This window comes from Meleagris gallopavo, chromosome 4 (genome assembly GCF_000146605.3).
Source record: "Meleagris gallopavo isolate NT-WF06-2002-E0010 breed Aviagen turkey brand Nicholas breeding stock chromosome 4, Turkey_5.1, whole genome shotgun sequence".
NCBI classification, from domain to species: domain Eukaryota; kingdom Metazoa; phylum Chordata; class Aves; order Galliformes; family Phasianidae; genus Meleagris; species Meleagris gallopavo.
The window spans coordinates 46,331,969-46,348,083 of NC_015014.2; the positions used below are offsets into that span (position 1 = coordinate 46,331,969).

The 16,115-nt window shown below is 39.7% G+C and overlaps 1 protein-coding gene across 1 annotated transcript in view; it reads left to right on the forward strand.

The window, feature by feature from the left end:
• SCFD2 (sec1 family domain containing 2) overlaps positions 1–16,115 on the forward strand; it is a 77,074-nt gene that overhangs the window by 17,786 nt on the left and 43,173 nt on the right. The window contains exon 4 of the mRNA XM_010710217.3: positions 12,548–12,675. Within this exon, the coding sequence (XP_010708519.1) occupies positions 12,548–12,675 (128 nt within the window). The remainder of the gene's footprint in view (positions 1–12,547; positions 12,676–16,115) is intronic.

Genomic DNA, 16,115 nt, shown 5'->3' on the forward strand with positions numbered 1-16,115 from the left:
CCTTCTTCCAGTAGCTCAGCAGGAGCAGCTGTACTTGTTTGGAGGAACTCTACCCCAGAAAACATTTAAGAGCTGAGGAAGAAATGTTCTTGTAGCAGTATCAGCAACCATCTGAAACAGCAAAGCTAAGAGCTAAGTCTGCTTGCATGGCTCCTAGTACGTGTGCAATATAGTGTTATATTTAAATAAAAGACTGCCAAAGAGAAAGGAAGCTTTGTTCTAGTCAGTACAGGGCTTAACTCAGTTCAGGCTTCTCCTAATTCTGTAACACGCAGACAACAGAGTATTACGGAATTACACATCAATTCTCATTTTCAGAATGTGATTTGAAGAAGGTAAGAAAGATCTGTATATAAGTAACATCTCCCGTATCAGCCTCTCTGTTTGCTGAATTTATTATGCATATTTTGATGTACAGCACTTGAATGGCACAGTATACGTAGGGGACTTTTTTTCCTTGATGTTACTTATAGAACTGGTTTGCTTTTGTAGCTTTGATAATGTTGGCATGGGAGGACTGTAGAAGGATTACTATTTGAGAAGTAAATTAGTCCAGGATTTGCGGAGTTGTTGTATGATGCTTGGTCCACAAACAGACCCCTCATCATCCTTAGATCTGTTATATTTATAAGGCTTTCCTTTGTTCTCATTTCTCCTTGTTGTAGGTTTATGTGTATAACACATTGCTGCTGTGGGTTTGGTTTATGTGACTAGGTTTGTGTTGCTTGCAGCAGCATATTTACACAATATTAGAATTTTGGGGTATATTTTTATTCCACCTAAAGAATATTTGACTGACTAGTTTTTTCTACTTATTTTGTTGATTATATATAGTATTTTCTAGAAAGTTAGTAAATTTTAAAATTACTCTATACAGTGAATTCTGTAAATCCTCTAATTAAGAATTCTGGCTCAGTAGTCATATGGAGCTAAGAAAGAAGAAAAGAAAGTGTAGTTTAAGGAAACAAACTTCTTGTTTCACAGCGTATAGTCCAGTTGAATGCTCTGTACTATATTACTTCCTTATGCTTCACCTTTGGTTGACCTTGAAGTTTACAGGTTCAAGTGGATATTAATGATCTTGAGAATAGCTAAAATAAACAGAACACAAAGGTAATGAGAACCCATAGCTTCCCAAACTACTTGCTGGATTCTGTCATTTGTTTTTAAGACAGGAAAGTGCTGTATTGTCTGTCTCTGATTAGGTGAAACATTGTAGAAATGCCATCTGTCTAAAAGTTTATTGAATGCAACTATATCAGTTCAAATACATACAGTAAATCCTATTGCAAAATGGAGTTGTAAATGTTTTCTAGGAAATTTTTCAAGAATCTGTTATGAGTTATACTGCTACTCTTTGATATTGGAAGAGGCAAAGAGCAGCATTGCTTTACTTCTCTATACCATAATTCCATGGGCAGCTGCATTGTCTCATGTACGTGGTTATTAGCAAGTAAACTTGTTCTGTGTCATGGCTGCTCAAGTATGTTGAACTCTTTGGCTTTCTGAAGCAAAAAACCTTCTTCTGTGTGCGTTGAGATCAACATGAAACAGGACCGTGGTTTAGATGCTTGTCCCTACTAGTTTACATGATGCTTGGGTTGAGGAAATGTTTGATAAAACTTAAGACACTGTCTTTATTGCTGGGTTTGGCACGTTCTGAACTTGCTTCAGATAGTGGTTGACCACAGCCGTCAGACTTGTGTATATTCTATTTTGTAAGTATATCCATCTGTAAGTAGGTATGTGAATGAGCCAGTAATCTTAGGCTTCTGTCTCTGTTTCCCCCGCTTTTTTCCTTTAAAAAGGCAAAACATGGAGTACTGCATTACCATTCATTTTGAGAGAATTATTTCCCCCCTCTTTTTAAGCAGTTCCCAATGTGAACTGAATCCTTGCCAACATTTTAAATAATTAATTCTCAAATTTTATTGTAATACAACTCACCTGTGGGACCAAAACATGTCAAATTTTAACAGTCTGATTTAGTGTCTGTTATCTAAGAAGCGAGGAGGGAAGGAATTCAGCCTTTAACAAAAAGCTCTAGGTAAACAGAGCAGCTTCTGGGGCAGTTTGGGATTGCTGGGCTCGCTGTGTTTCTAAGAACCTTCTGACTTGTTTGTTTTTTAAGTTCTCCCATGCTCTGCTGATAACAGAAAGCATATTTCTCTCTGGTTTGGGGTGTAGTTGTCAAGGTTTTATTGGAACAAAATGGCTTACAGGAAACATAGCGGTTTTGCAACTTAAATTACAATGTTGTTTTAAAAGCTGTTTTGGGATGATTCTTTCACAATCCTTACCTGTCTCAAATAAGCTTGTGATTTTTTTTTATTCATTTATTTTTTAAGAAAAAACAACACAAAAACAAAAATAACTTTTGCTTCTACATCTGTAGAAAGTTCTGTCCCTTACTTCATAAGCTTCATTGTAGGATGAATCAGTGTTATGCTCTCATGATGACCAGCGGTAATTACTGATTTATTCTCTCCCTCCCCTTCTTGTGTTTTTTTGTTCATTTGCTTGTTTGTTTTAAAACTGTATCAGTTATTCCCTTCATATCCTAAATATTTATATTTAGACACAGAGGTCATTCCTCATTCTCTTTGCCACAGCTGCTGTACTGAGGAAAAGCTGAAAGAAGAAGTGCTAAAATCTGCACGAGTTCTGTGTCATTACCTGTGATTGCCTGATCAAACAGCAAGTCAGTTTATTCTGATTCTTAGTTTTTCCTGCAAGTGAAATCTATGGCATTTCTCTTGCACGGTATAAATAATCTAGGCACGTTTAATTAAAAAAAATCATAGGTCAGATGAGTAGAAATTTAATTAAAGCCACAATTTTTAATACATAAAATATATTTTTCAACAGATTTCCTGTTAGCATCTTCCTAATGACCTGCTTTAAGAAGCTCTTCTAGTTTGTTACTTTGCTACTTCCCACTATATATAATCAGCATGTAATATAATTTAGATAATAGTTTCGATCTAATTTTTGTGATTGGTATTGTCTTCAGATTCTGTTGGTCTCCAACAGATTGGAATATACTAGTGCATAGAGTTAGCAGTACAAAAATTAAAATCTATCATTACATACATATCCTGTCTTTTAAAAGTACTAAAGAGAAATTTTTTCTCTTATTATGAAAGTCAAAAACGTAGTTTTGCCTACTGAGTATATCTGAGATTTGCTTTTAATTATTGGAAATCTGTGGCTAGAATTAGTTCGAACAAACAAATTATTGACTTGCTTTGGACATCTCTGAAATGCTGCATAGCTCCTCTCAGTTCAGTCAGCAAATAATGAGCTGATGCAGATAGTCCTGGTTGTCTGTCTCGTGGATGCTAATGCTAGAAATGAGGTATAAGGAAATGCTGATGGAATGAGCTTGGTGGACTTGCTCCTTTACTCAAGTCTCCATTTTTATACCTACATATAAAAGTTTTTTAGGTAAAATTTCCTCTGTAAAGTCTTGGTGTCACCTCCTCAATTAAGCAAAGTGACCTGCTCTAGTAAGATAATTCTGAAGACATGGTTGGCTTAAAACACTTGTGGTTATTTTTTTGTGTGTGTGATTCTGTTTTAAAATATTTGTCAGCCAAGGCTTGTTACTTTTATTCCTTTGCCTCTCTGACAGACTCTTGTCTGTTTTTTGTTGTTGTTTGTTTTGGTAGCGTGATTTAAAATTGCTGTTCGCAATGTAGAAAAAATGCTAATTTAAAATAAAACCTTATTCATTGTTGAGGCAGAAAAGTCGGTGCGTTAGCAGCACCCCCCTGGCCTTTAGTGAATCAATTGTTTTATCAATCAAATTATGCTCATATAAGTTAACTAATTAACTTAATCTTGATGTGACACAGCCTTCCTTGAGTATATGCAGAAAAGAGAGTGAGGAATGAAGGGTCTGTATAAACACCACATGCAAAGGCTGAAGTTATCAGCCTACCATTAGCCCTTTATCTAAGAGGCTCTTGGCATATAAATCAAACAATAACTTCTTAGTTTTGAGTTGATGCCAAAGTACACATCCACAGTTGAGTCTACAGCAGATTACACCCACCAAATGGTTTGAAGGCTCAAAGTGAAACTGGGAAATAATCTTTAAATTATTCAGGTACACATTTAAGCTTTTAAATATTGGCCAGCAGACATTTTCTTAGTATCATTTTCAAGTTCTAAGCATAAAAATCAGTGTACAGAAGGTATTTTAACAAACTTCTAAGTGAAGATTTGAGCATAATATTCTAAGCTGAATGGCTCTGAAGAGCTTGGCTTTAAAAGCAGTTTCCTGTATTTTGCCATGTAGCAATAAAATTACTCATCTGTCGTGAGGGTGGTAATTTCCAGTGATCCTCCTGCAGTTTTCTGCAAGCACAATACCAAGATCACGTTATTTTCCCCTTTTTCTTATTTTTTTGGTGCATTGGAAAATAGCTCAAGTTTACGCTGTCTTGAGGTGCTGAGCAGTTTTGCCAAATATGAATGTTCAATTGCAGAACTATAATCTGATGTTAAGAGCCATTTTGAAACTTCAAAAACTTTTCATCTAAGAGTACTCTTAGAAATATGAAGTATTGATCCATTCTGGTGTGACAAACTCAGCATGTGTAATTAACCTTGATCTGGAAAAAAACGTTTTCTGTTTTTTATGTTTTTCTTAAAGAAGGCATTGCTGCATGTTACATTGAACACATATTGTTTAGAAAATCAAGTGTATCTTCTCTGGGCATGCATAAATACAGAGTAATGCTACAGACTTGAGTCCTGAGCATACTTACAGCTGTTTCTATATAGAATACTGTAGGTAAGTTATATTAGATCTATTTGGTCGCTTCCAAAACAGAGAGGAAGAGCTCCTTCTTGCCCTTAACATGCCTGAGTCAGCTCAGCACCCACAGCCCCATGGCACCTACCCACAGCACAGGGACTGTTCAGGGCTGGAGCTGTGAGTGGGACCTACGGCGTGACACAACTGAGACTTGGCTATGCCTCCTTGTGCTATCCTGCTGGCTTGCACACTTAGGAATGTGCAGCATGTTCAGCGGGGTCTTGGCATGGCTGTTGGAAGCAGGAGAGGAATTGAGGAGAGATGGTGTCTCCTGATGAATGGTCCCTTGCTCCAGACTCATGGCCAAACTGTGTCTTATCATATTCTCATTCTTCACTTTATCAGAATTTGAAGGACATATTGCCAGCAGCTGGGTTGCTCTTTGCCTTCCATACAACTGTGGTGTTGGCTTTTTATGCACTGCACACTGAGTGTAGGCATTATATCTCTTTAAATATCTCTTTAAATATTTAACATGGTGGGACAGCTCGCATGACTGGAATGTTGTCATGGAGGGCTATGTGCTTTTTAGGAAAGATCGGCTGGCTAGGCGGGGTGGTGGAGTTGCTCTTTATGTGAGAGAGCAGATAAAATGTATTGAACTTCACTTGGGGGAGAGTGATGTAGTGGTGGAGAGCTTATGGGTGAGAATCAAGGGGCAGGCTGGTAAGGGTGACACTGTTGTGGGTGTGTACTACAGGCCCCCTGATCAGGATGAGGAGGCTGATGAGGCCTTCCATAAGCAACTGGATGTAGCGTCACGTTCCCAGGCACTGGTGCTTATGGGGGACTTCAATTATCCAGATATTTGCTGGACGACCAACATGGCCAGGCACGCATGGTCCAGACGGTTCTTGCAGTGCGTTGAAGACAACTTTCTGATGCAGGTGGTGGAGGAACCGACGCGGGGAGGGGTGTTGCTGGACCTTATTCTCACCAACAGGGATGGACGGGGGATGCTGAGAAGGCAGAGATACTGAATGCCTTCTTTACTTCCGTCTTCAGTGAAAAGGCTCTCCCTCAGGTTTCCCACACCCTGGAGGTTAGTGAGAGGATCTGGGGAATGGGAGACTTCCCTTTAGTCAGCAAAGAGGATGTGCGTGAGCGCCTAGGCAGTACTAAGGTCCACAAGTCCATGGGACCTGATGGGGTGCATCCACGTGTGCTGAGGGAGCTGGCGGAGGTCATTGCCGAACCACTCTCCATCATTTTTGAGAGGACAACAGGGGAGGTCCCTGAAGACTGGAGGATAGCCAATGTCACTCCGGTCTTCAAAAAGGGCAAGAAGGAAGATCCAGATAATTATAGGCCTGTCAGCCTCACCTCTGTCCCTGGAAAGATGATGGAACAGCTTGTGCTGGGAGAAAAGGAGGTTATTAGGAGTAGTCAGCATGGGTTCACCAAGGGGAGGTCGTGCTTGACCAACCTGGTGGCCTTCTATGACGCTGCCACATGCTGGGTGGATGGGGGAAGAGCGGTAGATATAGTCTACCCTGATTTTAGAAAGGCATTTGATACTGTCTCCCACGACATCCTTATAACAAAGCTGAGGAAGTGTGGGATAGACAAGTGGACAGTGAGGTGGGTTGAGAACTGGCTGACTGGCAGAGCGCAGAGGGTCGTCGTTGGTGGTGCAGAGTCTGGCTGGAGACCTGTAACCAGTGGTGTCCCCCAGGGGTCTGTGCTGGGTCCGGTCTTGTTCAACATCTTCATCAATGACCTTGATGAGGGGATAGTGGCCACCCTCAGCAAGTTTGCTGATGATACGAAGTTGGGAGGATTGGCTGACACGCCTGAAGGCTGTGCTGCCATTCAGTGAGACCTGGACAGGGAGAGCTGGGCAGTAAGAAATCGGATGAGGTTCAACACAAGCAAGTGTAGGGTCTTACACCTAGGGAGGAATAATTGCATGCAATAGGCTGGGGGATGAACTGCTGGAGAGGAGCTCTGCAGAGAGGGACCTGGGCATCCTGGTAGACAACAGGTTGGTCATGAGCCAGCAGTGTGCCCTCGTGGCCAAAAAGGCCAATGGCATTCTGGGGTGCATTAAGAAGAGCGTGTCCAGCAGGTCGAGGGAGGTGATCCTCCCCCTCTACTCTGCCCTGGTAAGGCCTCATCTGGAGTACTGTGTCCAGTTCTGGGCTCCCCAGTACAAAAAAGACAGGGATCTCTTGGAAAGAGTCCAGCGGAGGGCCACAAAGATGGTGAAGGGCCTGGAGCATCTCCCCTATGAAGAAAGGCTCAGTGAACTGGGTCTGTTTAGCCTTGAGAAAAGACGACTGAGAGGGGACCTGATCCAGGTTTATAAATACCTGAGGTGTGGCAGCCATAGCGGTGAGGCCAGTCTCTTTTCAGTGGTACGTGGAGACAGGACGAGGGGAAACGGACATAAGCTGCAGCATAGGAAGTTTCGCACGAATGTGCGTAAGAACTTCTTCATGGTGAGGGTGACGGAGCACTGGAACGGGCTGCCCAGGGAGGTTGTGGAGTCTCCTTCTCTGGAGATATTCAAGTCTCGCCTGGACGCCTACCTGTGCGACCTGGTGTAGGGAACCTGCTTTGGCAGGGGGGTTGGTCTCGATGATCTCTAGAAGTCCCTTCCAACCCCTACAATTCTGTGATAATGTGAGTTATTGTAAGGGATATATTGGCAGAGCACTTACTTCTTTTAGCAGCAGTTTGGTTTTGGGCAGCTTTGTGGTATTAATGAAGCTCTAATTTAATCTTTATTGACCTTTTCCCTCCTTGTTTCTTCGTGTGAAAATACACGAAGATAGCTGAGTTGTAAAGCTGTGTAGGTATAGAATGAAGGTTTTGCTGATACAGTAACCACAGAGTCTATCCCTTGGTGATACTATCGCAATTATCCTTGATTTTTTTTTTTTAACTGTAAAAATGAAAACATAACTACTTTGCTATGCCGAAATGCTTACCAATTAATTTTTGATACTCACTCAGTGTTATTTTTTGTCATATACTCTTGCATCAGCAAGTTGCTCTTCAAAATCCTGTCTCCAAGTGCAGAAATAAGCACATTTGGTTGGACAAGAATGTTTGACTACTTTTCATTTGGTTAAATATATGTGCTGATTGAAGAAACATGTTACCAAGTGAATTTTATAAATACTGACTGTCCTAGTGGTAGATCTGAAAACAAAACTGTAAATGTAGAATGCTCTGTTAATGAATGGGCCTATTTTCTCCTATGTCTTAATGCTTCTTGACCTGCTCTTACTTTAGTGACTGTGAGGACTATGTTGTATTAATTTACTAATCTTTCTGCACTAGTGTACTTTATCTTTCTGAACGAGTGGTGTGAAGCAAGCAAAATACCATTTCAGCCAATTTACAATTGTGGTGTGCATGGGGCACCCTAGGGTTCTAAGTCCTGTACATTCTGTCCTTGCTTTTAGATTTGTGTCTTCCATGTGAGAATTTGTTCTGCACTGACCAGCGCTTGGTTTTACCAATTTCCAGACTACTGCTTCCATCTTATTGATAGTACATCCCAGTGTTACTAGCCTCCCTCTGCTTTCTCCAAATGTGTTCAAGATGAGTAGCTGAATAGCTTTGAGAATAAGCTTGCATACAATAACAGATATTATGTCTTTCAAATAATCCTGACAGTACTACCCATTCACTAGTTCAAAAGAGTAAATCACAGTTATCTTATCAGATATGCATTTGATTGCCAACCTGTAAATGGCTTGACCAAGTAAGTGCAGGGATTCCACTTTGAAAATTGGCATACCAGAAGTAGGAAAGTTGCATCTTCTAGGTGTCTAGTTTTTTCTCTCTCCTCTTGTAACACTTTTTTGGTGGTGGCTGAACGAGAGAGATATTATTTGCAGTTGAATTTTAATTAACTTTAGTACAATAAATGGCTCATTAAAACAATGTAATGTTTATGTATGAGGGGAAGGTAGAAATTATCAGATGTCTGTCAAAAACTTTGCTCTCTGCTTATCAAATACTTCAGTTAGGTCTTACAGGGATTTTGAGAGAATACAGCCTTATCTCTGGATAAAAACATCATGTTTTTGTTTAATAAATTTTCAGTTTCACCAGTTTCACAAGATATCTACCATACTTGTTCTTACTGTATTCTGTATTTTTCTAAGTGTGAAATTTTTATCAATGTAATTTGCTATTCTGAAAGATTTGTAGTTTCCTTTTTAGATGTAAAAAGTGAATATATATATATATATGATATTTATATTATATTATATATATTCACTGTTTATAGTAAAAAAAAATAAAATATATATATATAATATTTTTATTTATTTATTTGGAGGTGCCAGACTTCAAATGTGCTTGATCTACTTTCTCTTCAGATTTTTACTTAGCTTTTCATTTAGATTTCAAATTGATGTAAAACATTACATATTATACGTTATGTATAGCATATAATGTACATTCTATATAAATATCTTATGCTAATTATGTATTATACTAGATAGTACCTAAACTGCAAAGTATTCTCAAAAGCAGTAGGAAGAAAAATGTCATCAGAAACTGGATGAATTACACAGAGATCCAAGCATACATGAGCATGGTTGAGCCTCGTCTGCTTTTAGACTCTACAAGAGTTTGGCTGTTTTTCATGTGGAAAAGCAACCCTCAGGGATCATGTAAACTTAGGTCTTTGGCTCTAAAGGAAACATTCTGGGGTTAGAGGAAGAGGAATTGTGGAATTATGTGTGTCCTCAGCGCTTGCAGATGACACCAAACTGTGTGGTGTGGTTGACATACCTGAGGGATGGGCCATCCGGAGAGACCTAGACAGGCTTGAGCAGTAGAGCCAGGAGAACCTCATGAGGTTCAACAAATCCAAGTGCAAGGCTTTGCACCTGGGTTGTGGCACCCCCCACTATCAGTGCAAGCTGTGGGATGTAAGGATAGATTACCCCCCTGCCAAAAAGGCGGGGGGTACTGGTAGATGACAAACTAAACATGAGCCAGCAGTGTGCCTTTGCAGCCCAGAAAGCCAACCATATCCTGGACTGCATCAAAAAAAGTGTGGCAAGCAGGGCAGGGGAGATGATCCTGCCCCTGTACTTTGCACTGGTGAGATCTCACCTGGAGTACCACAACCAGATGTGGAGTCCTCAGTACAGAAGAGACATGGACCTGTTGGAGCACATCTAGAGGAGGGCCACCAAAATGATCCAAGGGATGAACACCTCCATTGGGGGTGTTCAAGACCAAGTTGGATGGGGCTCTAGGCAACCTGGTCTAGTACCAAATCTGTAGATTGGTGGCCCTGCCTGTAACAGGGGGTTAGGAACTTGATGATCCTTGGGGTCTGTTCCAACCCAAGTGATTCTATGATTCTATTCTATGATTCTGTGATGGAACGCTTTCCATATGAGCACCGGCTGACAGAGCTGGGGCTGTTCAGCCTAGAGGACAGAACTCTCTGGGAGACCTCTTAGCAGCCTTTCAGTGTCTAAAGGCGGGTTGTAAGAAAGAAGGGGACAGACTTTTCAGCAGGGTCTGTTGTGACAAGACAAGGGGAAATGGTTTCAAATTGGCAGAGAGGAGATTTAGATTAGATAGAAGATTTTTACCACTAGGGTGGTCAGGCACTGGCACAGGTTTTCCAGAAAGGTTGTGGATGCTCTGTTCCCTGGAGTCACTCAAGGTCAAGCTGGACAGGCTCTGAGCAGCCTCATCCAGCTGTAGGTGTCCCTGCTCATTGTATGGGAGTTGGACTAGAAAATCTAGAATCTATAAAAGTTTACTAAACAAAAAGCCATCCTGCTTCCCCCAGAATTTTGTGTGTGACTTGTTCTTACTTCTTATAACTTAAAATATTTACTCTATTATTTTGATTTTTATTCTTGTTTATAGTAGTAGCGCATGGACCAGCCAAAAGAGGGTCTTGTAGTAGGGATTATACATGGATGTGCACACTTCTTTCAGAGCCCTTGTAGTCGAAATAGATGGGGCTAGCCAGCCCCTGGCAAGGAAGGGAGAGCAGCAGACAAGGACAGGCAGAGAAGTGGTGCTTCCTCACAATGTTGTGTTTCTGACTTACTGAGGAATATAGATGCTCCTATGCTGAGCTAACCATACTTCAACATTTGCTAAATATTTTTATGAAGTACATGAGTGAGAAAAAATGAGACACTAAAAACTTGTGCAAAATCTGGGAGACTTTTGTTTCAGTTTCTGTTGTTTGTTTTAAAATCAACCCATGGTGTCTATGCTTACGTGAGACTCTACTTGTATTTATGGTGATGAAGAGAATTAGTAAAGGAGAATGGGCTAAAAGGTTGGAGAACAGAAAATTATATTTCTTTCAAATGGAAAAAATGTATTTAAAAAATGAGATTCCTGCTGTTTTAGACCTGATTCTTGATCTGTGTAATCTCTGGATTTAGAACTGCTTGATCAGGAAGGGATTAGTTAACAGGCAAAGAGGTGGCCTCTTGCAATCTAAACTTCAGGCATGCTTGTAAATGACAATGAGGCATGCCCTGTAGGTGCAGTGTGAACAGGGTCAGCAGGCTGAGGTAGCAGTGATGCTGGGTGAGTAGGACTGAGTCAGGATAAGTGTGTATATAGAGTCTGTAAAAACAACATACCCAAGGATCCATTACTTTAAAGAGACTCTATTAAAGAAATGTAACACTCGGTTAGGTCATTTGATCCCCTGGTCTGCTTTTTCAGGATTCTGCTGCACAGGGTGCTTTCCTGCTTTACTAAATTCACTTTTTAAAGTTTTGTGTGATTGGTATTGCACACACTGCTAAACATAGCTATGCATTACAGCCATGCCATTGCAATGCAACATGCATACAGCTTCTCTGTAACAGGTAGCAAGTGAGTTGGGGGCGGGGATTCTGTGAAACAGATCCTGCTTTTGGCATGTTTATAAGCATGTTATGAATTACACAAAAAACATATTCAGGAGTTAAATGTCTCCTGGGGTGAAAATAAGGGAGGTTTTCCTAAGGGGAAAAAAAATTCAACGCAGTTAATCCCAATTAACTTTAGCTTCAGGCGAGGGGTTTTGCTCCCTTCTCCTCCCCCTTCCAGAGGAAACACTGAATTCATTCACAAAAACAAGAAATGCAGTGTCCTGGATGAAGCAGGACACTGACGGAGTAATGACTGCAGATGAGCCACACAAATTGATGTGCGTCTGTCTGAAGATTAGCAACAGCAGCAATAAAAAGGAAATCTGTAAATACAGAAACTGTAATAGCAGTTGCATTCTGCTGTGGATTATTCATTATATGTAAGGAGAATCCATAGAACCCAGAGTGGTGGTAGTTCTTCAAATCATACCAACAACCTCCAGCACTGGAAGTATTGCTTTGGGCCTTTAAACTCTTGCAGGAAAGTCACAGCCCATCTGTAGACCGTACTTTGCATCGCTTTTTGATAACTGAAGAACTTTGGACTATTTTTTATATTCCTGTGGTTGAACAGTAGTGCTTACACGGGAGCTAACATGCTTATTTTGTTTTATTATATGTGGACTCTTAGCCTTAAAATTGGTAGCAAGAAATTCTAGATGTTTTATTGTAAAAGTGTAGTGACTGTTTTGCTAAGAAAAAACAAGCTTTTATATTGCATTACTTTTGTTTGTGCCCTGCCCACCTCAGAAGAGTTGCTAAATAGAAGCACTCATCTTAAAATATAAATGTTGTCTTAAGCTTATTCCATTATTCCAGCAGTGTTTAATGTAACCCTGTCATTTTCTAATAGCAGTCCAGCTGCCAAGGCTCTTTGGGAGTCCTTCATGAACCTCAAACAGAAGGAAGCTGTGATGGAGGCCAGGAGACACCTGGTGGAAGCTGCAAGCAGAGAAAATTTGCCCATTAAAATGAGCATGGGTGAGTAGCATGGCATACCCTTCCCTGCACAGTAGTAACATAGAAGGTGACAGCTGCTCTTCTTCCATTTAACCCTCTTGGGGAAAGCCTATGTCCACCCTCAGATTTGAGGTGGTGTACTGTTATACTACAGAATCTTCCTGGTATAGAAAGGGGAAGAAAATGTTTGCTAGAGCTCAGGTTCATGTTTTAAATGCAGTAGCAATAATAAGATTGGAGTTCTGTGAAGGATTTTAAAGCCATGCTATTGTTTAGCATTGTTGCTTGTCTTTGTTCTGTAAAGAATGAGAATTTCGGTATTCTTAAGAAGTCAGCAGGATACGCATCCTTGGCAAGCAGAAGTTTTATGTGGCTACTGGCCTAATGAAATCTGTACAGATCTTGTGTTTAATTATGTTATCTAGGTAGTGAGGCTTGTGTAATATAAGGCTGCCTGGATCAAGAGAGTTTAAGCTGAAAATGATGTCTGGGCACTTTTTAAACCTGATAAACCTAAATTCTTCAAAATATTAGAAATATAGAATATCAACAATTACTTTCAGTATTTTTTAGTGTTTTTTAGTATTATTCTAACTATGTGCTATACTTAGTGAAATGCAAGAACTACTGTAAAGTTAGGCTTATTAAAACAATGATATGGCTCTATACCTTATTTTTTTTTCTTATGGAATAAGAGTAATAGGCGTTTGTCTCAGACTCCAGTGTTTACTGCCAAGATACTGTGGAGAAATTAGATGTACAGCCAACTTGTGAACTCTTAACAGCTATAAGATTTCATATATTGCAAATACGTAGAGCATACATTTATTAGATTATTAATCAGAAATACTAGATGTGTAATCAGTAATTCTATAAACTGTTCTAAAGAAATGGAAAAAATGGAGAAGGAGCAGCTATGAGAGAGTTATTGCAAATTAACCTAAAAGAGAGGAGCACAGTCAATGATAAAATTGTCCTTAAATTTTCTCTGATAATGTCTGATTATTCACTGTAGTAACATTAAATGTCTTTACATTTCATATGCCTCTGAAAAAAAAAATTACTGTTGTTGGAATTCAACTTTTTTTTAAAAGTAATTGCTTCCGATCTCTTGAGACAATGATCTGTCAACCACCTACAGTTCTCTGTGTGAATGACTAAATCAGCCACCCTTTCCATGTGGCCTCTTCGTATGTTATCCATTCATGGCTGTAATAACCTTGGTCCTTAATCATGTTAACTTGTACTCATCTAATGGCAGCCTAAATGTCTGATGTAAACTGACTCTATGTAGTGCTATGTAGAACCATCTAACGGGTGGTGATGAAACAAACTTCTGATGCTATCATTTTTGAGACTTACTTTTGTTTGGAGGATGCAATATAGGTTAAGGTATTAGCAGATATTAGTAGTTATTATTAGTAATTAGTAACTTAGTAATCACTGTCGAAATTTGGCTTTGTGAATTGCTTATTTTATGTTAGAATCATAACTCATTCTAACACAGTTAATTTTTTTAACTGAAATTCACATCAAGATGTCACTTTGTCCAGTGACACGTTTAAGAATGATGTATTAGAACAGATCTACATCATTAATGTTCATTACTCATCTGTCATGCTACAGAACATCTTAAATCTGTCAGAAAAGCTGGAAATGAAGTTGATTATCAGTGATTTCTTTTGCTGAGAAGAAAGGCTGTTCTGTGGACTGCTCTGGTTCTGGTTGTTGTGTTTAATTGAAAGGCTGCTTGCTTCCGCTGTGACTGTGTTATGAGGCAGCGCTGGCTGAAAAGAGGGGAAGTGCTTTCAGTGTTCCTACTCTGTGCTTTTACTTGAGTTATTTTGAGTTTATCTCAGGTTTTGCATAACCTTGATTGCACACTGGTTTTCCCAATACTTGGAGTTCCATTTTCTGAGTCTTGTATGGCCCTAACATTAAGTGTCACAAATACATTTTCTAGCATAAAAATTCCTTCATACTCTCTTTACTAAGACCAGTTGTGTTGTGTCAGAGTGTTTTCCTTGCTGGTTTTTGTTTGTTTGTTTGTTTTGCTGGCTTTTCCCTGGAAATAAGGAGTGAATTATGTTTGAAAACAAAGCTTTAAGTTTCATTTGGTGTAGTGAGCCCTCCTGCAGTGGCCACCTGGCTGAAAGCTGCATCGTGTGTGATGCTGGCAGAGCAGGAGTCCTGTGCAGCAATGAGAAACCCAATCCTATACTGTTTCAGTATTTTTGGAGCAAATTAAATTCTGTTTGCTTTCTGGGCTTTGATGGCCTGTGCTTGCCATGCTTTCCCTGCAAATAATGGATGTAAGGTTCTGATTTGCTCTTTCTATACTTTGCCGTACATGGCAGGAGATTTACCGTTTGAAGGAGGATCCAGAGCTTAAGCATAATCTTTCTTGAAGAGACCCGCTGTTGAAGAGGACACATCATCTTCTCCCATTTCCCACAGATATCTCTTCTAGGCTATGGAGAACTCCCCTGTCTTCTTTTAAAGGCAGCAGAGATGGACAGATAAGTTCTGAGGAAGGAAATCAACAATTCTGACTGTATTTTTTTAATCCGAGCAGATTGGACTGCTGGTTTCAGGTGCTCTTGATTTACATATTCCTTATATTAGTTGTATCTACCAAAGGAGTGGTGGGCAAAGTCTGGAAGTCCTGTCAACTATTTCAAAATAGTTTAGTGTAAAAAAATGTTGGCTGAAGATAGGAAATGCAGAGTTGGCAACATTTTGTGGAAAAGCCTGTGGATGGACTCTTGGAGCAGCTCCAAATGTAAGACTATCTCTGTGGCATTTATAAACAAACTGCAATTTTTCTTATGCTGAAACAGTTTTACACTCAGGTTTTCAGGTGGGCAATTAAGTGTTCTTGTATGACATTCAAGACAGAGTTGCATGTGTTTTATTTTCCCTTCTTTTATTTATATATAAGAAAAGCAAGAGTTTTGTGTCATTTCGGTTTGTGAGTGAAAGAACTGCATTGCCTTTACAAAATTTAATGAATGACATCGATGAGCAAGCTATTCAGAACTGTTTGCTGGCAGTAAAAACCTTCTTTTTTCCTTCAAAGAAGTCTTGGAAAACAGAATCACAGAGAAAGATAAAGAACAAAGTGATCAGCCACATGACAAACTAGAACACAACCATGAAGCTACTCTGCCGTTTTCATAGGGAACAAAACCTGAGCTCTCTATCTACGTGGTGTATTTTGTTTTCTGAGGTCAAACCTGGAGAAGACAGGCAAAGCACTATTCAGAATTTCAACCAGCATAAAAACTATCACGCTACATGCAGATCAATTCTTATGAAGTACATACCATACTTATGTCATACATAAGTGATATTTAAAGATGCACTTTCCTTTGGAGTTTACTAATGCTGTCATTTTTTACTTTTGTGCAGTGTTTGCTTGGTGCTGCTTACTGTGGGCATTTTTTTGATAAATCTACGTC